Source organism: Dipteris shenzhenensis, chromosome 21, assembly GCF_047967505.1.
Source record: "Dipteris shenzhenensis isolate YYH24624 ecotype China chromosome 21, Dip_SZ_1.0, whole genome shotgun sequence".
NCBI lineage: Eukaryota > Viridiplantae > Streptophyta > Polypodiopsida > Gleicheniales > Dipteridaceae > Dipteris > Dipteris shenzhenensis.
Window position 1 is genome coordinate 48,422,330 of NC_141616.1, and position 23,002 is coordinate 48,445,331.

At 39.4% G+C, this 23,002-nt stretch overlaps 1 protein-coding gene across 1 annotated transcript in view; it reads right to left on the reverse strand.

Moving 5' to 3' along the window:
- IPT9 (isopentenyltransferase 9) overlaps positions 1 to 6,152 on the reverse strand; it is a 70,977-nt gene extending 64,825 nt beyond the window's left edge. Inside the window, exons 1-6 of the mRNA XM_087392682.1 lie at positions 5,805 to 6,152; positions 4,410 to 4,463; positions 3,468 to 3,510; positions 3,254 to 3,362; positions 2,323 to 2,515; positions 1,928 to 2,144 (exon numbers count right to left, since the gene is read on the reverse strand). Of these exons, the coding sequence (XP_087248808.1) occupies positions 1,928 to 2,144; positions 2,323 to 2,515; positions 3,254 to 3,362; positions 3,468 to 3,510; positions 4,410 to 4,463; positions 5,805 to 6,080 (892 nt within the window). The 5' untranslated portion in view covers positions 6,081 to 6,152. The remainder of the gene's footprint in view (positions 1 to 1,927; positions 2,145 to 2,322; positions 2,516 to 3,253; positions 3,363 to 3,467; positions 3,511 to 4,409; positions 4,464 to 5,804) is intronic.
- Positions 6,153 to 23,002: the final 16,850 nt, after the last annotated feature.

Sequence of the window (23,002 nt, forward strand, 5' to 3'; positions counted from 1 at the left end):
GCTGCCCAACCTACTACGAAATACGTGGGGGCGATACCATTGCCTTTTTAGAGACACATTCGAGGGCCTTTCCAAACTTCTCTCATACCCAGATCGGAGGTGCCTTGCCGCCATTCACAAGGCGATCCGACATAGAGAGCGTCTCATCAGGTCACGGAGACAGGGGGGAGGCCTTGTCCAGCCCATCCCAGAGTATGACCATAGAGTTCTTCTTGCCAGAGCACACTGCCCCCCCGACCATAGAGGCGCAACACACTCCACAGACGACAGACACACAGATAATACTAGCTGACATCTCATCTATTTTTCAGATCTGGGACAGGGGTTACTATGGCACTTGTTAGGCGTAGAGTAGCCGCTAGGAGGGCATGACGGAATACTCCTCCAGACAGCAGACAGCGATCTATCACGGGCTTCTTGCCTACACTGCCCAGTCCATCATCGGATTTACCTTGACGCTTTATGCTTTCCTTATGTATGCTGCATTGTATTGTATTGCACTGGATCATATCGCATCTATTATGTGGATGATGATGCCAGGGTTGACTATGTCTACACAGTTCTAGCATGGGTTAGGATGCTCGCTTAGTAGCTCCACCCTTTTGCTCACTGTATCAGGTTTTCTATCAGTCTCATAGACCCATCAGTCTTTACCAAACTTTAATAAACTTTCTTTCTCAAAAGAGATACAAGTTAGCATCTAATGGACTTCGACACAATCCAATTTTGTTGAATAAGTCATCAATGCGCTGGTAACACGCTCTAGAGCCTGCTGCAGCTCGTACAGAGCTTTCTTCAATCTACAAACCTGTGAAAATGTACCTGGAACATGGACCCCAGTGGGTGATCCACGTGTCTAGACCTCTTCCTCTAGGTTGCCGTTCAAAAATGCAGACTTGGCATCCATCTAGAAAATGTACCGCCCATAATGGGCAGTAAAGGCTCCCACTGTCCATATGGTGGAAACCTGCTCACAAAAGAGCTGAATACATGCAGCAGAGGTGCTGGGCAAAAACAGCAACCAGAGATGATTGCAATGAAGAGTTCTAAGATTCCACACACTTCTCAGGTCCACACTGCCTGCTGGAAAAGGGCTTCAGTGTTGCTATGGGCTGTGGCGGAGTGGGGGCTGTTTATCGGGCTGAATCCAGCCCAAAAATATCCGACTGGTTCTGCTCCAAGACCGATGGGTCTGCCAGCTCAGTCGACTGCTCCTGCCTGGCTTTCCCCTGCTTGTCCTGGAACCTGCTGCTGATGTAGGTCCCTACTGTCAGGCCTATAAATAGGTCCTGGCAGTGCAGTTCTACTGCTGTTTCTCCAGCCCTGTGCGATGCAGGCCTGCCATCTGTAATCGCGGCTGTTCCTGCTCCATTTCCAGATGCAGAAGCCCTCCAATCCAATGCAGACGGGCGCACAATGCCTAACCCCAGGTAACATTTATCCTCTCTAATCTACTGACACCTTTTCCTCCTCATGTGGGGGCTCATAGGAGGCTCAGTGACTTCTCACAAAATCCTATGCCGGTAGAGAGATATGTTATCGAACTTTAAGCTTCATTGGATGCATTAGATAGATCAACTCATGCTTGCCACCACATCAACTTGGAACATTGCAATGAGAGGATGTACTAGGTTTTGCAGGACACACAATGTAGAGTTGATTTTGTGAGTCATATTGCGTTTTTGTAACCACTAGACATCAGTAGATCTCAACCTAGATAAAGTAGCCGTAAGGATGTATGTGGGCCCTGAATGTGGGGTAAACCTTTTAAGATAGCTGAAGCGCTCCTGACAGCACATAAATACCATGTCAAACGACCTTTTGAAGCATTAAGATAGATTACACATGTGCACATCGCCTAAAAGCCTAAAGGAATACTAATTGCCTCATATACTACAAAGATATGACATATGAGATAAATGCTCACCTGTCAGCATCTCCTCACAGCGATGGTCTATGAAGCGGTATAGAATCTCACGAGGATTGTATAGAAAAAAACAGAGGAAACGGTAGTCCAGCTCTTCAGCATGTGCAGGCTGATGACTTGAGCTTACAAAATTGAGTGATGACACTGCCTCGTCAGGCTCCCTCTGGACTTTTGTATAATAGAGAGAGCCAAAAGCATCATGAGGAAGACCAGTTGCCTGCATTAAAAACATTCAAAGCACAGACCTTAACAAATAATGATTAAGATATGAGCAAGATTAGCTTTCTTTTACCACATTCCCCAAACCTCCCCCTACAACCCACAGTAAGTCTGATATATACAGTGCTTGTCTGGGCATGTGTCTTAAAAATAATCACAATAACCTGCTGATATACCTTAATGATCTCCAACCTTCGACGAAGTCGATACCAATCATTGCGAGAGATCATCAAAGCCTTAGTATCACCAGCTTTAAGCAGCAGGTCCACAGCACTATCCCAATCATCACCAACCTTCAGAAGCTCTTCATCGACTAATGCCCTGCTTTCCGGAGTAGATTTGTGTCCATCAGGCATGCCGTACAAGTACCTTTAAAAATAAACCAATCAACCCCCTGTTGAGACTTCAGCTGTAGTGGTTGAAGTAAACTCCATAATTTACACAATACTTGCTGCACAAGGCTATGTTAACATCATGGAGACGATTCTGGAAACCTCAAAGAGTATAAATTCAGAACCTAAATGCATAGACTCTCTCTCTGATTCACATCTTTGTGTGTATATAGTATATTTAGATGTAGATACACATATGGATATGTTAAAGCATCTACATATACATATGTCTGTACACATACTCGTGTGTCATATAAGTAGATTGTAGAAATGTATGTATGTATTTATGTGTAAACACACACACACAAACACGCACTTTATTACCAAGTGGGAAACCTCAGAAGAGGTAAAAACCCACAAAAGTTACAAAAATAAAAAGAGTAACCCTGGCCCAAAGGACAGGATCAAACATCCCAAGATGTCAAAGAGAAGTACAAGTATCTAGGATGCCGGAGGAGAGGACAAGAAGACCACACACGCGCGCGCGGTGTCTGCCACCGCTCGAGAGTGTGTGTGGGTGTAGTTGTTTATGCTACATATATACATGTGCATGTGAAGACGCATGTGCACCTTCGCATGTGTGTATGTATAGGAGGGAGAGTAGAGTGAGAGAAAGGGAGAGAGTCGACATCTAAAAAAACAGCAGCTATGAGCCGGGCTTGTTTGAAGCAAGGCCACACGGACCATGCTTACGACATAGCCTCAAAAACCGCACCAGCGTAGATACATGCCAGTTCCTCCAACAAGAATCGGAACCTTTCCCTTTGTGAGAATCTGCTCCGTTGCCTCCCTTGATTTCTCAAAGTAGTCTGCAACTGTAAATTCTGTATCAAGAGACATATTAGATTGTTTAAATAAAGGTGTCAATCTCGTATTGATGCAGTACAACTAGGGCCAACATAATTCAAAAACGCTTAACGTTATATTACCTTGCAGTGGATGTGCAATATCAATTAGATGATGAGGTATACCCTGCAAGTTCAGCACCAAATTATTGATGAGTCTTCTTTGTTTAATTTTTCTGACGCACTCAAAATTTTGAGGCTATTAAAATTCCTTGGCAATGTAGCCTTCAACAAGCACAAGCAGCTTTGACAAAGCCATGGTCCACCTCTTGTTCATTTGTCAAACCAGAAAAATTGTTTACTATCAACGATAATGTGTATGATCCACCCAAAATACATGCCATTTCCATATTTATTTTTGTATGACATTACTTAGGTGAAAGAACTAGAACTCCAACCTACAAAGCTGGTTAGCATCCTGCCAATATTTAGCCCTGAGAAAATGCTACTTCAAATGTTACCTGGATACGGAAAGGTACCAAAAATCTAATGAGTTTCATCAATTTGATGGCAATTATGTACCAAAAGTCTAATGAGTTTCATCAATTACATGGCAATTATGTGGCGACTTGTCTAGGAGGTTCTTCAGTTTCCATAATTTTTATACAATAGCTGGTACATAGTAGTAATCAAAGTAATCAATTTATTTAGGGAAATAAAAAAGAAAGCCATGAGGTCACTCCAATTTCCAAAATTTGCATGCAATACATGTAATCACTTTTTCAGGCAACCAATCACAAGGGCTCCATAACTGTATGAATCTCTCTTCATAGCAGCACATTCAAAGGTAAAGGATGTAAAGATGACTTGGAATTAGGACATACGGGTCTGAAGAATCCTTAGCTTTAGTTTTATCCAAACTTACTTTTAAGAAGAGGGGAAAAGTCTGCCAAATTTTAAGAAGAGGGAAAAAGTCTGCCAAATCCCCCCCCCCCCCCCCCCAAAAAAAAAGGATCAAAATAACCACTTGCACACAAAATTAAGATCTGCTTGAAAATGTCAATTTTCCTTCACATATATGCAGACCTGTCGATCCTCCGGAGGAGTCTTTGCACTTCCCACATCAAGCCCTTCGTACACCTGCATGCAAGGGTGACTCTATTAAATAACAAATATTATCTGCTCCATCATAAGAGCTGTTACACAAATTTGAACAGACTATGCAAGCCCCAAGGGGTTTTGTTAAGTGTGCCATTGCCCCCAAATAGAGCGAACAATTTGGACGCCATGGTTACTCAAAAGATGTCTCTTCTGGAAACTATAAGAGTCTCATGTGGGTAAAAAGATTTTCTTGTGCTTTCACGATAAAAATCAAAAACACCTGTTGGATAACGATAAGTAGAGACATGATTAAATTACTGGCCTAATAGGATACATATATGTCATAACACTAGTAGCCTGTTCTCCAGACTCCATTACTTTGTGAATTGAGGAGTAGGCTGTAGCAGGGATCTTCGTTGAGCATGAGAGCCTAGACCTTGACCCATCGGCCTAATTGGTCGATGAATCAGTCCTAGATGGTCGATTCCAACGTTTACATGATATACTCCAACCAAAGTGCCCATCTGAAAATCTCTTCATTTGGCGCCCCACTTTGAGAGGTCAAGCTTCTTCTTGGGCCGAAACCCCACATAGTAGGTCAGGTTTAGAACCCTTGCCTACAGTGGAGCATGCATAAGCGGTGCTTAACGCAATGTACTTCGTCTACGTCGACGTGAATAAAGGTCGCAAAGCAGAATTAAATTTTATTTTAGCGAGTTTAAAGAAGTGCTAGAGTTCATACAGTTTACCACAAAGGAGTGCATCCAGCCTTCCAAATCCATAATCACAAAGTAGGACGATATGTTGTATCCTCATAGTGTCTCTCAGGAAATCCAGCTTATAGGCGACGGCTTCCAGAAGTGAAGACGTACATGTTTTCATGGGAATAAGAATAACTCTTACTAGAAAGGACAGTGATGTAATCAAAACATCAGTTCCTATTTGATCTGTAACGGCTAGTTCTCCTTGTACACAACAGAGAGTGACGAAGCAGTCGTCAACGGAATTCGCAGTTCTCAAGAATTGAGTTCATTGAAGTATATAGAATTGAGTGGAAACGGAATCGATGTGCATACTACGCGGTTCCAAAGGGCATTATACTCACATAAAAATTCGACGTAAAGAGACCTGTGAGGGCCAGCTCAAAGTAAAATTCGAGCTCCTTTTAATCTGAACCTTGCTTCCTCCCTCTCCCTCTCTCTCTTTCCCCCCAACCCACTTCCCGCCTCACGCTCCTTTTATTCCTCTGCTTCACCATCACTCGCTCTGGATTGAGTGCAACATGGAATGCTAGTGTCGTTCAAGTGTCGACGGCTTCCTCTGTTTGGATTTTGCTGCAAGACGGTGAGTGCGAAAGGGAGCAGGGAGGTGCAGACAAACCTGGACAGAATCCGCACTGATGATCTCGCCACGGAGTCGTTTAGCGACCTCGAGAGCGATGGAGCTCTTCCCGACGGCGGTAGGACCGGAGAGGACGAGGACGCGGGGACGGGAATCGGAAGCCAGGGCGGAGGAGCAGAGGCGATGGAAGAGGAAGGGAGGCGAGCAGGCTATGGCTTTGGGCATTCCCCCAGCACGAAGAAGAGGAGGTGGCGGTGGTGGTGGTGGTGGTGGTGGTGCTCTTAAGCTTGACATGGAACACAAAAGATAGTGCATGTCCCTTAGCTATTAGTTTCCTTGTCCTCCTCCCCACAATATATATATTTTTTTTTTCTCTCTCTCCCACTCTGGGGTGCGTGAACGTATCCTCTAGACGATAGAGCTCTCTTCTCTTGAAGATAAAGCTCTCTCGGATTTACCACTCGAGGGTCCTCTCTCGGATATCCCACTCTAGAGGGTCCTCTCAGTGCCCTTATACCGTAGAGGATAGAGCTGTGTTGTACTCTAGAGGGTCCTCTCGATGAATGTATCCTCTAGAGGATACCCTGTTTGGGATGTGATAAGGAATATAGAATGTATTTCCCCCTGTATACATGCATCCCCCCCCCCCCCCCCCCCGCCCTCGAGAAAGAGGGTGGTGCTCTTCAGCTTGACATGGAACACAAAAGGTAGTGCATGTCCCTTCGCTATTAGTTTTCTTCTCCTCCTCCCAAGTCTATATTTATTTATTTATTTTCACCCCTTAAACTCTCTAGAGAGGGTCCTCTACAAACTCTCTAGAGAGGGGTGAATATATATTTGTAGAGGATAAAGTGTGATGAAGATAAAGCTATGTGGCCTTGTGAATACATAATGAGAAGGAGAAGATGTGAGATACTGAAGATAACGCTATGTGGGATGTGAAGGGCCTTGTAAACTATCTAGAGAGGGCCCTCTTTGGAGAGGGTCTACATGGAGGGACTTCACAAGGCCCTTCACATCTCACATAGCTTTGTCTTTAAACTACCATGATGGCATCCTCTCCCAAATGTTGGAAATTACAAATGTTAGCCTAGGTACCCCTTCAAAGAGGGCAAGCTTCCCTTCATGTAAGGCTTCATATCGAGATAGCCATTTGTCATTATGTTACACATGTTGGACATTGCAAATGTCTATTTGGTATTCTTACCAATTCATTCCTTTTCTAACAATATTTATTGACCTATGTTGTCACCACATGATGTTTTAGCTTCTCAAACAAGCATAGAATCGGAGAATTGGCAGGCCACTCCAAATGAAATGAATCATGCTATGAGAATAAGATGGAAAAATGTCTTTAGAATAGCTATGCAAATATGAAAGTTATTTGGAATTTCTTAAGTTGATTTCAATACAAAATTACTCTTCTATTTCACTGAATATGTTCCCCCGTCAAATGAAAAATATGCAAGTTATTTGGAATTGCCTAAGTTGACTTCAATACAAAATTACTCTTCTTCTTCACTGAATATGTCCCCCCAACGAATGAAAATTCAAAATTTAACTAGTTGGGGGACTATTTAGGTGAAAAGAAAAGAAAAGGTTGAAAAGGAAGAGGGCAATTGCATTATCAAACAAAGGGCCTTGTGTCATGGGGGGGAAAAAAAGGGGAAATAGCTATATTTGTTATGTTGTGCAAATGCACCAAGGGGAATAGAAGGGAAATAGGAGTATAACCCTCTCTCATTTTCCCTTAGATCATTATGTCATGCACTAAGGGAAAAACATTCAAACTAGGCTCTTCCAAGGGAAAAACATCCAAAATAGCCATCCTTATTTCCCCTCCATCACACAAGCCCCTAAGGGAAGTGGAATAAAGGGGGGAAGGGAGGCATGCCAATTTAAGTGGAAGAGGGAATAATGGAGGCGACGTTAATAAAGGTAGGCATTAAACAGGGAGGGGTTATTTATAAATTGTATGGCTCCCATTAAGTCTAGTAGAGTGCTTTATAGCTTAGTGCTAGGACTCACTCACGTGGAATACAAGGCCAAGTCTCCAATTCCTTTCTTGACCCTTTGGGGGAAGAAATGTGCACCCCTCCCCCCTCAACATGTAATGTGAATTTCAAAGTCAAAATCAAAAGCCGCTCAGACATAGGTGTAAAAGACTAACCTATTCTTAGAATAGATTAAACTATGCTCAACATAAGTTAATTAGCCTCTACGGGCCAAGACAAATATTGGATCATCCAAATCCGTCCTCATCTAACTCCAGTTCGTCTTCTTTTGATGAGTCATTAAAAATTCCAATGATCTATTTTCTTCCTCTTGCTACATGTCCACATGGTCATCCATATTGATAGTATCATCATAAAACCATATAACTAATGTCTTGGTGGGGTTCTATACTTTAAGCATAGGCCTAGTATGGGGGCTCATATGTGGCTCGTGTGTATGATATGCCACCAAAAATTGATTGAAACAATCATGATGGAAAACTAGACATACAATGAAAGTCAAGTAAATGTTGCAAAAGAAGCCTACACTTGACTATAACATAGCGAAACTTCTAAATGCAAAAGATTTTTTCGAACTACAACATTCATAAATCTCAATTAAAAGTTCGAATTGAGCACTGAAGAGAAGAGACCACTTAAGACAAAGAATATGCATATGTAGAAATCAATTTACAACAACTTCCAAAATGTACCTACACATATGGAGTAGCAAACTCTGTTAAGGTAAGATACCACCTAAGGCTTCATATGCTGACTCTATTGGAGATCTCATTCAACATGTGCCTCCAATAATAGGCTTTAGTAGCTTCTTCCACACATGCTCTACTTACTGCTCCCTTCTTCCAATCTTTTGCTCTCCTTACAGCTCAAGGTATGCACCTATATTTGCCCCAATACAAGATATGCCCCTCCACATTAACTAATTGATGTGTCTACAATGGGCCTGTTTATTAGGCACTAAGCCCTCATATTGGCCAACCATCACCCATAGGCTTGCCGACGTAGTAGGCTATTAGCATATCTAGTCTATAGGATTCTAAATTGATTGACTTAGCTCCTAGCCTATTGAAGGCATGTGCTATAGATGGTTACTCCCCCAAGCCTTCTAACCTTTATGGGTCCTATACACCACTCCTAATAATGCTTCTTGGGTCTCTGTACTGATTGATGTTTTACTATTAGACTTGATGTTGACATTCTAGACCTATTGCTATTGTTGTCGTATTACCAACCAATAGTGTACCCATTGTACTAGCCCCGATACTTATTGCTCTATTGTATACCCCCACTGCCATATTCCTTGCTATTGTACTTGGTGGAAGGGCAACTCCAATGAATACCTCTATTGCAATCCAAAGTCTTCCCATGACGTATCCCTTCAAGCTCTCTCATATCTGATACATGAATATAACCATGCGATGCGAGCCTATTCATACCCTCTTTGTCCCAACCTATGGTGTATGTCATCCTCCCTCATGTCCTCCTCATATGGGGGCTCACAAGTGTGGAGGTGACCCTAACATTCCAATAGAGCAGTAAGCAATTACACATTGTTTTCAAAATGACATTAATTTTGCCAATAAACATGTAATGACATAGTGTGGATCGCATAATTGCATATGACATAACAAATAGATCTATTGGATTTTGACATATTATATTGGATATATTTGGGAAAATCCGCTACTATCATATCTCACAATCATAGGAGCTCCACTATAGACTATAAAAGACCATTTCACATCAAATAACTATTATTGAAATTCTATGTAGTCCATAATGATGATCTCTTCTATTGTATCAACATAGCGTACATCTTTCTCAATGATGTTACTATAAGATAATCTCTTGCATCCTATTTAGTTTCTCAAGCATTGCATATAAATTGTGAGCTCTTATAGAGCTTATCATAAGCTTCTTATAGGTTCTCTATTGCAAAGCAATACATAAGAAAACCATGTACAGAGTTTTCCTTTTAGTTTGGAGACTTCCATTCAGCTCATTACTGTTACTAAAAGTATCCTTTCCATTTAGATCTTGAAGTAGCTCTAATCTTATGATTTTTTCAGCTTTATAACTCTTCTTGACATTTTGTATCCTTTCAAAGTTTAGTTTTGAGAGCTCTTGTGAGGTTTAATGGTGGATAAAACAAAAGTTGAGTGACAAATATTAGTACATAATAGTTGAGTACCCAAAGAGAGGAATTTTTTTGAATGGCAAATACCATTTCACAATCATGAGAAGGTTACATGGGATTCACAATCCATGTTGCTAGAAATATTTATATTTCCTAAGGTAGTGGCCAATGTTATGTAATGCATGGCTAGGGACACTTTTCCCGTTTATTAAGGTTTTAACCTCTAACCTCTAACCACATTTATAGATTGATTTTGTGGTGGGTTAGTCACCACACATCTTTTGACCCCAGTTAGGGTTCATTCTAAGGTTTTGCCTCTATGGCTACCCTAGCTTTGTAGTTCATTTGCATCACTGCAATTTCATTCTAGCTTGCTTCAACTCGATTCTCTTATGTTCTCTCACTTCCATTTCCATCATTTGGCATCAAAGCAGGTCCCCCCTCGCTCCCACACCACTCCCCATGCCTTCCACGACCTCTAGATTCAATTTTATTGTGAAAAACTTCATTTTCATCACAAAGAACTTGGTTAATATAGTTTGCTTTTGCTAGTAGCCACCTCTTACAAGGTCATCTTGCTTGGGTGCCAATTATGGAGAAGTTATACTGCTATTATCGACTTGGGTGACCACTTTTTGGAAGTTTTTTTGCTGATTTTGACCAGCCACCACCTCCTACTACAAGTCCAAGGTTGGGGGGCACCTCTTTTTGAGCACTTTGGGAGCTTCTTATGGGCTAGGTGACTTCATTTTAGGCCCATTTTGAACAAAAACGGCAAGTTGTACGTTGTTTTTGGTTGTTTTTTGGACGCAACCATCATTCCTCGGCTAGGTGCCTATTTCTTGAGGGCTAGACATGCTTTTTGAGGTGTTTAGACTGTTTTGTTGTTTTGAAGCTTTTTCATCACTCATGGGACTATTTTGGGCTTGCAGCTCAATCTCTCCTTGATATTTTGACCTGTCTCAGACTGTATTGTGCAAGGACAACTTATACTTTGCACCTATATGTGCATTTTTAGTCCGTTCAGTTGGGGACGTGTTGTTCTTTTTTTAAAGAGAGAGAAAAAATAGTAATTTATTGCTTGTTAATGCAAGCATACTTGAAGGAAAGCACATATAGTTTGTGGGAGATTATTTTCAATTCATCTTGGAGGTATTTTTACAGCCCCGTTGCTTGGATTTTGTTTGGTGAACTTTTAGTTTTGGTATTGCTTACATTGAGAGTTCTTTTCCATTCCATTTCTTGCATTTATTGGCTCTCATGCCACTGGGGTCTGCCTTTATAGGTACAATCAAGCATTCAACACAGTTTATGCCTTATTGAGCCAAGATTTGGTTGGTTTTTTAGGGGGAATTCTGAGATTGTAGCACATATAACAACATGGGATCTTTCTAGTAGCCTAGTATAGACTTTGATAATGATATCTGTTACTTGAGTAGGGTGTTCAAAGCACATGAACTTTGTTGAGATTTATTTCCCTCTTTGTGTTTGCGCAAATGGCACAATAAAATCCAAATGATGTCTTCCAATTGTTTGCCTAGGAGGATCGGTTGGATGGCACCAACTATCCTCTTTGGAGCTTTTGTATTCACAATATGTTGGTTGCCAAGGACATTTGGGATTATATTATAGGCGATGATGCCCATCCCAGTCCTATAGCACCAAGTACTCCTCCACATCAAGGGGGAGGGGTGGTGATGGTAGTGTAGGTTGTGAGCAACAAGGACAACAAGCTATCCTGGTTGGGCAAGCACTTTTAGGTATTACTCACAAGAAAAGGAGGTGGGATACATGTAATGTTGAAGCCTTGTCTTTGATTTCACAGAATATCAAGAGGTTCATTGTCCCTCATATTGAGTCATGCCGAACAATTGAAGATGCTTGGGATATTTTGTAAAATATGTACCAAGCTCATAATGAGATCAAATATTTGCGTGGAGAGCTTGATAGTGTGCACCTGGATGAGGGTGTTACCAAGGTCAAGATTTGCAAGAGCAACTCTTGAACATTGATGAGGTCATTCTAGATTCACAGCTTATTACCATTACTTTGAACTCCTTGCCAGAGTCTTATATTTCTTTTCAGACATCTCTTGACCCTTGGATACAAGGGAATCAGATCGCGTCACTTTTCAAGAGTTGGTAAATTTCTTGTTTTTGCAAGAGGATCAGATACGAAAGAATATGGCTTCACATTATGTTGGGGAGCATGCTTTTCCAGGTAAAGATAAGAGCCAAAAGAAGTTCAACCAAGTCATGCCTGTAGTAGTGGTTTCAGACATGCACATGCAAGTGAGAAAGATAAAAAGAATGCTTGAAAGCCTTGCAAGTGCCATTATTGCAAAAAGCTTGGTCATCACATCAATGAATGCCCCAAGAGGCTTGTAAAAGAGAAAAAGAAAGAGTTCTAGGCTCACCTCAACATGCAAGTTTTGACGATACTTTTGCTCATTTTGTTGAGCATGATTGGGAGTTCTTAACTTTCAACCATGATGTTTCTTGGGAGTCATGAATTTTTAACATGATGGTTGAGACATTGTACTTTGATAGTGGCATTGCCTGTCATATCACCTCGCATAAATCAAAGCTACCTAGTGCATTGGTAAGTGTGTTTCTTATGCCAACAATTCTTATTGTCCAATTAATGGATTGGAGAACTTTCGCTCACAACCGTGGGTGGTTTAGCTTATTTACTTTTGTTCTCTTCTTTCTCTTAAAGACGTTAGTAGGTCATAGGTTATCTCAGCTTGATGCTTATGAGAAAAGAGCATTCAACTTTTGTGGCTTGTACCTATGGCATGCAGGATGCAAAATGATGGCATGCCAGGTTTGGACATGAAAATTATGGTAGCTTTATGTCATTGCAAAAGCTTAATTTGGTTGATGCCTTGCCTTGATTAGAGACTCCTCTAAACAAAATATATGAGGGTTCAATTTTGGGTTAAATGCATCATTTTCCCTTTCCCAAGGATGGTGGACTCTGTGCTACATGAAAATTACAGCTCATCCATACGGATGTTTGTGGAGCAGGAGGTCATCTTTATTATGTTACATTAATAGATGACCTTACATGTTTTACTTGGGTCTTTTCTCTTAATATGAATGCATGTTGCAAACCCTCCATTCATATTTAAGGGGTGACTTTCATGTACATGCTTGTAGCACTTGAGATTGGGCTGGTGATTTTGATACTCAACAGTCCACTAGTCGTGTTTAAGTATAGCCCCCCCTAGATGGGATCTTGATCCAAGGCGTTGCAAAAAGCTTCAAACTTTGGATGAGGTAATGCCTTGGTGAAGAGATCTAGCACGTTCTACTATGTAGGGTAGAAGACCAAGCTAGTATGCCATCCATGTAGCTGCTCCCTGACATAATCGTAATGAATTTCAATGTGTTTCATACGAGCATGAAACACAAGATTTTGCACCATTCCAATGGCGCTCTAATCGTCATTGAGAATTCAAGTAGGTTCCTCGAATGATGCATGAAGAGCACCCACCAAATGCCACAACCAAATACACTCAACAGTGGTCGTGTGAAGGCTACCCCAGTACTTAGCCTCACATGAAGAGGTAGCCATTGTAGACTGTTTCTTGCTTCACCAAGAAATGCACAAGTGTCCAAGAAAGAAACTATTACCAAAAAGAAGGGTGGTACATTCTTAGGCATACTATGTACCTTAGAGGGATGGGATGACTTTGATGGGGATGCACTTGTGGTATTAGTTGGTGATGAGGCCTCCCGTGCTAACTCTGAGTCATCCATACACTTGTCCCCTTTGGTTTGTGACATGGTCACTGCTCCCAACATTGCACCAATCGAATGGGGGTTGCTGCCCTCACCCACCACTACTATGTCAACCATATTGACTTGAGTTGCTGGTTCCAATCTGCCATTAGGACAATCTTTGGTGTAGTGGTCGTTTCTGTTGCACTTTGTACAAGAGGGTCCCCAAACGATTGTGTACAATCATCTTGGTAGAGGCCATACTCTCCACATCTACAGCACATGATAGGTCTTAAAAAGCTAGTACCTCTGCCTGCACCTCCACATCTACCTTGAAAACCACCCCGTTGACCACATTGATACCACATTGATTAGGGGATTCATATTTGCCTCCAAGCATATGTGATTGATACTATGCTATTTGTAGGTCTGGAGTGGGACCCAGAGGATTTGTTGTTAGAAAATAGAGAGTAGTCTCGATTACCCCATGGAGCAAAAGACTAATTGATAGTGGTCCGTGGACCTAAAGATTCACGCATAAGTGTTATATGTGCATGCACACATGGAATCCAAAACCTCCTCAACTTATGTGTACTTCAAAACATACGCACGCCCCTCAAAAATAAACCACGTCGTTGAATGCAAAAGGCTAGAACTTACAAAGCCACTGTACTTGTCATGTCTTGCACATGTTTTCATCCCATACCCCTTTGGACTAGAGAAGTGCCTTATTATATTAAAAAAGACAATTCGGGTGCCTTATCCAATATTAGAATGTTTGTTGGTATACTTTTTCATCCAAAGCTTGGACACAATATAAAAGAGAGATCTAGAGTCCCATCAAACCATGGTCCTTTGATCTTATCTAGGTTTGGTGATTGATGTTTACCTTGTACATTGTGACATTGTCATCACTGCAAGGGGGTGCTAGAAATATCTATATTTCCTAAAGCTATGCCCAGTGTTATGTAATAAGGGGCTAGGAGCACTTTTTTTGTTTATGAAGGTTTTTAACCCCTAATTTTTGTTAGAGGTTGAGTTTTTAGGTGAGTTAGTCACAAATATTTTCACCCCAGTTAGTGTTCAGTAGAGGGTTTTGTCTCTATGACTATCCTAGCTTTGTAGTTCATTTGTGTTGCTACAATTTCTTTCTAGCTTGCTTCAGCTCCATCCTCTCGCATTCTCTCAATTTCATTTCCAACACATTTCACATCTATTTTGTTGGTTCAATTTTTTATTTTATAAGTTGCTACTTATATTTGGGTAGCACAATAGCTAAACCTACATGCAAAGCTATCATGCAACTATGTTAGAACCAACATTATGCTTCAAAACTTGACAACTTTTTGTCAACTTGCTGACCTTTCATAATAGCTCATCGTATCTATATTTATTGCTTATGCTCCGTAAAGATTTTTAGAGCATAGAACATTATTTTAACTTTTAAAGGGTGAGTGGTCATTCCAGTACTTTTATCATTGCAATTCATGATTTATTTTTATGAGCTTCTTCAATTTTGAGATCGTCAATTTGTTATGGCTAGGGGGCATGTTCCTAGCACTCCATCGACTAGCATTTGTGTACACCTTCCCTTGCAATTCACAAGAAATATTAAATGCTTTTGTGTGCGATCTCTATAGATGGATCTGTAGGTTTGCTGATTCTGTCAAAGATTCAAGCATCATAGGTGTTTGATGAAGATTCAAGAAGGCTTAAAAATGGTGGTTGCTTGAAGATGTATCTTTATTTGACACTAGATTTGGGCTTGTCCTAGCACTTAATGAGTATTCTTTTACTTTTTTCAATGTGCTCCAGTTAGGTGGTATGTCCCTACTACCACTCCATCACCTCCCATTTTTTGTACACCTTCCCTTGCAATTCATCAAGCATAGTGAATGGTTTAGAGGGGATATCTATAGATGGATTTTTGGGTCTACTATTTCTCTTCTTGGATTTATTACATGTGGCAAGTAGGGGGGAAGATATATCACACTCAAATTTTGATGGAAGAGGACTTTGGCTCTCATTTTGTATCTAAGGATCCCCTAGTTTAATGAAAATCTATTCTTTACATTTCTTGCATGCCATAGACTCTTCCTAGCATTTATAGGTCACATGCAATAATGGGACTATAAGGTATTGAAGCATCTGTCGCATCATATATAGGAATGGTCTTACTATTCTCGTACATTTTATTTTATCCAAGTTTCCAAGGCTAGTGGACCATGCGTTGCTAGTTTTGGGCTGCTGTCATTAAGTCATTTGTAGATGCAAGCTTGACGCCTAGTGAATACATTTTCTAATCGTATTGTAGGGACGGTGAAGCTTAGGTGTAATACTAAAGAGGCAAGAAATACTACCACCAAATCCAAAAGAGAAGAAACAAGGCTTGATAACTAAGAAAGAGGGCTTAATGCCGCTAAGGCCAATGACAGCCATGATGCCTTTCAAGTGAATGTTACAAAACAAGCCTACACGTGATTGGGATATAGCAAAAGTAATACAACTTCTAGATGAAAAACCTTATAGTCCCCAACTTAGAAAATAAAAACTTTGCATAATATAAAAGGTCCCATCAGTTATAGATGCTCCTAATGCTCTTATATCTCTACCCATGTCCTTCATGAGATCTCCATGAAATAGGCTTTTCTTTAATCTATCAACCCCTCTCTTAGAGGATAGTCCTTTTATTTTAATTGCAACAACAGAAGGGGTAATAGTATTAGTCACGGGTAATGTTGACTCATTTTGCACTTGGATGATAATAGAATGTATTAGCCTTCTTGAGAATCTAAAATAAAGCTTATATTTGCCAGCTGCTTGTCTTCATTGCTATATCTTTTATGCTCTTCATCCCTTAGACTAGATGATTGATGCGAACTCTATTTTCTTTATTAAATATGTAGCCACATCCTATGCAATAAAATCAAATATTAATTATCACCCAAAAACTAGATTCTAACATATTAAATATGTAGCCACATCCTATACCCAAATAAAATAAAAGATACTAACATAGAAAAACTAGACCTAAGAACCCAATTAATTTAAACATCTATTGATCACCTCGTGACCTTCCATGAGTTGTGCGACTTTAGCTTGAAAGTTATTGTGGTAAAAACTATTCAAAGTAAGCTTTGCTTCTAATGTACTGAGATGATGGGCTTGGCCAATCTTTTAATACAAAATGCATAAGTATTACCCAAATTAACCTTGCTTCCCTTACCACAACCTATTTTTTAAAAGTATGCTCATTTGTAAGGAGCGAGTGGATAGTGGAAGTACGATCAAGAACTCCCACATACCAATGGTTGGTGGCACCCTCCCACATCACATATTATTCATCAAATTGTGGGGATGGTGCACCCATTGCATCACCTAGAAAATAATAGAAAAACCATCGAAGATCACTAAAAAAATCACAATCCAAGAACACTCTTTGAACTTTCTTACTCATCAACATAAAGACTAATGGAAAAAGAGTTTGTACCACCTTGTTTGCTCTATTACCGATAGCAATATATTTTAGTTTGAATTATAATTTCAAGGGCGAAGACTAATTGGGTTCTTTTGATAGAAAAAGAAAACAAGGAGAGAGAATCACCTCTCATAGTTGCAATGAGGACTCTCTTAGACAAGGAATCGTAGCTACAAAAACACAAGGTATATGCAATCTTCAAATATCAAAACCATTCAAAGCTAGAAACTTGGTCAAAGAGTCTCCTGAATGAGCTCCATTCAGTCGCCAAAGCATTCTTTATGGCTCCACATTAGGAAAGTCCTCATAAATGAATTTGAAGCATAAAAAATAAATTAACTTCACCAACAGAGCTCCATTAGTGACCAATCTTTACTAGAATGTTGTTCTATGATAGGCTAAGATTCCCACCAAAGAATCTCTTAAATTGAACATCATATAAGGAGTAATGCCAGCTTTCTCAAATGTGCAATTTTGAAATCTTCTTTCTCATCATTCAAGTAATATTCTAGCCTTAAAATATGCATTGAGCTTAGCATCTACTTCAAGAATAGTCACCTAATTTGCACAATACTTTGTAGATTGAGAGAGCTACTAGTCACTCTATTGTGCTCATTCTAGCACTATTTGTCTCAAACTCAACCTCTCCCAATTAAACTCTTTCAACTACTTAGAACTCAATGATTTTAGAGATTCAAAAAAATGTTTAAAAGATCTAACATTGTAGATTATATTCTCAAAACCTGAGCTCACAACTTAGATATAATAATATAGTGAAGATGGTACAATATTCATGGCTTAAAACTCACACTTACTTCGCTTTATAATAAAACGAGATGTAGCTCAATATCTCTCTTCCTTGTACACACTCGTGAATCAATTGATAAGAATCTAGAAATGTGGAGAAGTGAGAGGATGTGAGAGCTTTCCATCATGTAAGTCCTCTGTATTTATTTCTTGTTAAGGTGACTTATTGAAAGTCCATTGTGGCCATCTTTTCCTATCTCCAATGAATTTCATATTTACAACCATGTTAGCCTCTTTCTATGACTATACACTCACTTGTTTTTTTAAAAAATGGGATTATGCTCTTGTGTCAGTCTCCCCTAGTATAGAAAGAATCCAATCTCGTAAGTGGAATAACCATAGTCTTAAAGCTAACTTCATTTTCTTGCTTTATGTATTTTCCACAAAAGATGATACTTGTCCTCACCAATGTGCCTTCAGCAAGGTCTTTGTCTCTCCATTTGCCAAAGTGCGTGATGTAATTTTACCTCCTAGTCTTAAAAGTTTGTTTAGAATAGTCTTCATCATCAACCACATTTTATGTCGATGTTGAGTGTTGGTTGTGCTTGTCTTCATCTTCTTCTTCTTACTGGTCATCATGCTCTTCATTCATTCTAAGATTATAATATAACTCTTTATATGCAGTTTCCTTTGTACCTCCTTCAGTATCTCCTACATTTTTTTTCAAAGAGTCTAAGAGAGTAAGTTAAAACATCGAGCGACTACGTTCGAGCGAGCCCAGAGTTCGAGCGATGCTTGTGATGAACTTTTTGTGAACCTAGAGTACCAATAGTTTTTTACTAGAAATGGTTGAATCTACATGACCATGTACTATGTAGCTTGTCTATTTTTATGCTACCCATATGATATGATCCATTTTGTACACAAAATGATAACAGGAATAAAATGTTTAAACTATGGAGCTTATAAATTATTGATCACCTTATGACCATGATGCTAACAAAATATGGATCACTTTCATATGTCCATGACCATGTATATACCTGTGGGAGGGAGGGGGAGAACCAAGGACCCGAACTCTATATGAGAAAAATTTAAGAAAATATAAGAGTTTGATAAGGTTTAGCTCTGATGAAACAAAGATAAGTAAAAACTTTCTATAGTTGTGGAATTTAGACACTCTAACATGATAAATGGATTCATTCATATTATTTCGATCGTTTTGACTACAAACATGACCATATTTGGAGTTCGATTGACCAAGTTATGGCCCAAATAAAATTGGCAGAAGGAGCCTCCCAAGAGGCCGCGATATCCTCCCATTATCTTTTGCCTTGAAAATGGAAATTTCACAAGAAAAACACATACTCTAACCCCTTTCTTCGACCCCTCCTTCTTCCTTGAGCCTTGCAAACATTGCAAAACATTTTCAAAAATTGTTGTTTGTATGTAAGGCAATTGATTCCTCACAATATCATGGGTAGGGCAACAATTGTAAAAGTAAGCAATGCATACTACTTTTGAACATAAATCATCACACTAGAATGTCAATTTTATGAAATTCCTCGCTCGAACTATCACCTCGCTCGAACGCAATCGCTCGAATTCTGGTAATCCTTAGTCTAAGACAATATATAACTCTACAACATTGAAAGTAGGACTGATATCTATCCACGGAGGTAATTCCACTTTATAGGCATTTTGTCCATCTTCTTTGAACTTTTTCAAGGGCCAATATTCCTCTTTGTGAGCCTATTATACTCCCTTTGTGGATGTCTCTCTTTGCTTACATAAACCCATATAAGATTTCCTCTTTCAAATTGTTTGTCTCTTCTTCTTTTATTTGCATATTTTTCATATTTCAAAATTTATGTTTTAGTTTCCTTTGTACCTCCTTGAGTATTCCCTATATATTTTCTCAAAGAGCTTGCTACTACTACTCTATTTTATCATCCACTGATTCCATGATCTTTGGTATTTTTGTCAATATTCGTAATAAAATTTTACTTGGGTTTTTTACAAAAGTACCAATGCCACCCTTGTATTTCCTGCATTTTCAGAGCATGTCTTACGTTTTTTTTTTTCATTCTCTACTACCTGCCCCAACCCTCACATGCATTTGACCCTTATGGTGTACCTTCTCCCTTACACTCTCTCCAATTACTCTTTTTTATTGTTTCAAACGTAAAAGGCCTTATGAATATTGAGAGCTTCAAGCCAATAATTTCTCTCTCTCCTCACACTCTTTTTCTTCCATGTAAGTTTTCTCTTGTCCCAATTGTTTCTATGCATCGTTTACTTCATTTTTACTTGTTTTTAATTTGAGGTAATCTAATGAATGTTGCTTGAAAGGAAGATGAAGAATGCATGATAGAAGATGGAGAAGGAAGGATAGAATGAGGATGGAGAAGGAAGGAGCATAAAAAAGAAAGCAATGAAGAACGAATGATTACCTCTTACTTGCTTTACTTTTCTTGTTTCTAAATTTGGTATTTGTTTATTTTGGAACCTACTCTTGCATTGTACCACCACTTGCTCTTTTCATTCTAGGCAAGCTAATGAATGTAGCTTGAAAGGAAGATGGAGAATGTCTTATAGTTGAATAAACAAATATCATAAGGCTTGAACCTTTTGATGATAAACTTAGACTCCCTATATATTTATAAAAAGAGGTTACACATTCCCTACTTATTTGACTAAAATGGGATATAGCAAAATGGAATAGCTACAATGGATTACAATTTTGTTCTCTTTTACCAAATCACACTCCAAAATGAAAGATGATGTGGCATGTTGGGCGTTAGCTGTAGGGTAAAGAATCCTCAGATCAGGCAAATGAATTAGTGATTACCATCCCAAAGTCTTTAGAGATGAGGGAGGTTTGGAGGAGGTAAGAGTTAGTAAAATAAAGGACTAAACAAGAGCAAATATAAGTCTAAAGGTCACATTCCTTGACAATGTACAGATCATGGTACATACCATGTATGGGTAGATTTACGCACATCTTAAGTGAGAGACCTAAGACACATTTTGAATGTTCTTTATGGACTTAGGTCTACCTTTGTTAGGGTTATGTATGTATTATATATCATGTTTATATTGTAATAGCGTGAACGATATATTATTTTATAGCCACCTTTGGTGTCATCTTCCTCTCAAGCTTGGTTATGATCTAGTCCACCATATCTCTAAGCTTGCTTTAACTTTCCATTTCTTTTCACATTAAATCCCTTATCAAACCTCACCTCCCATACTAAGAATCCTAGATCATATAGTCAAAAAGGGTGGGCTAAATAAATAAATATTTATTTATTTAAAATGGTGGCTAATTTATACTGTTTGTTAGGTTCTATAGCATTGCTTGATTATTGCTCAGCATGCCTGGTTTTCTCAATAAAATACTATGTCCTTTTTATTATAATAGTTTGATTATAGTATTTACTTTACTTTGCAATCTAACTAGTTTTCATTGCCCCTAAAGCCAAAGAGTCTACCAATTAATGGTACAAATTGCCTCATAGCCTAACCCTACATCCCATCATAACAAACACCATGATCCTCTCTCACATGATTAAGCAAGTGTATATATTGTCTCCTAAAGTTTTTCGACACCATAATTACTCTTGATAGGACCATTGATGCTTGTCTTCCCAACAATATCTTGTTTTATGGTCGGTGACATGCAGTTATTTGTCGAAGCGAACAACAAAGATATGAAGAGTTTTGATTCCTTTTCTCTACCTAGTCTTCATATCTTGCAATAGCAATCCCTACATCCTTTTGCAATTATTGGAATGCATAGGCACCTATTCTTCGGAATGGTCATCCAAACATCACACATGCACACGTGCATCCACATATACACACATTTGCACATGCACACATGCATCCACATATACACATAGCTAGCATGTGTGTGAGTGTATGCACAGGCGTGCATGCATGCATGTGTGCACATGTAACAAAGTGGATGGATTGCATCACATGACACAGAGCTTGATCCTGCCACCAAAAGGCAGGTAGATGAGGGAAGAAAATGTTGATGAGTGTGGTGGCATGGGTTGAAGGCATGTTTATAAGTAAGAGGACTCTCATAGCTTAAGGGAATTGATTACGTAGAGACATCTACTCCATTGATCCAACTCTTGTTGGATTGCGCAACAATGAACAACCTCGATGTACACATAATGAGTGCATAGGCACCATTTCTCAATGGGGAATTAGGTGAGGATAACATAAGGCGAATTTAGAGGTTTGATCATGGAGATGGGCTAGTTTGTAGGAATTGGTACAACCTCAAGCAGACTTCAAGGGTGCATCTGATACCAAAAATCCATAGCTATTTATTAAATCACAGGTTCAAAAGGTTTTACTCTGACCCGCATGCACTAACTTAATTTTGGTAATCATTTTGTATGTGGGTGAACTCATTGAGAGACATGGAATCTCTTGAGTGTGTTGTTCGTTGTTTGGAAATACCACACAAAAATTTGCCCAAATGGAAAAGCCTCTAATTGCCCTACCCAACCAATATGCAAACTAACCAAATTAACATCCGTTCTGCAAACAACGAGTTTCACATCCTTATTGGCCAAATTAGGGCTAACTTGGCCCACACCCCATTCCTTCCAACATGTATGCATTTGCTTTCTACCAAATGGGGAAGCTCCTTTTGAAATGAATCCAAAATGTGAATTTAGTGTGCTCATATGTTGATGGCAGGTGAATTAGTCTTGGGACCCTGTAGCTTCACAAGGTACCATCAACAAGCTAGTGCATTTGGGAATGCATACATAAGTGGGTCCTAAATTCCATTTAGGCTAAACATGGGCAAGAAATTGATAGTGAAGTTCAAACCTTAGCTCAAGTGAATCCAATATATCAAATGATAGTTTTATCATGAAACTATTTTGCATTGAATTCAATGCATGATCTTGGTCATAGTACAATCTCTTAATTAGCATTGTATGAAGCTCTGATGTTAAGAGGTATAAAAGCACAATCAAATCTATATAATTATACATAAAGCATAATTATGTGTGTGTGTGTGTGTGTGCGTGTGCATGAGAGAGAGAGAGAGAGAGAGAGAGAGAGATGTAGATGCCCCTACTCAACTTTTTGTGGAAAATCACTTG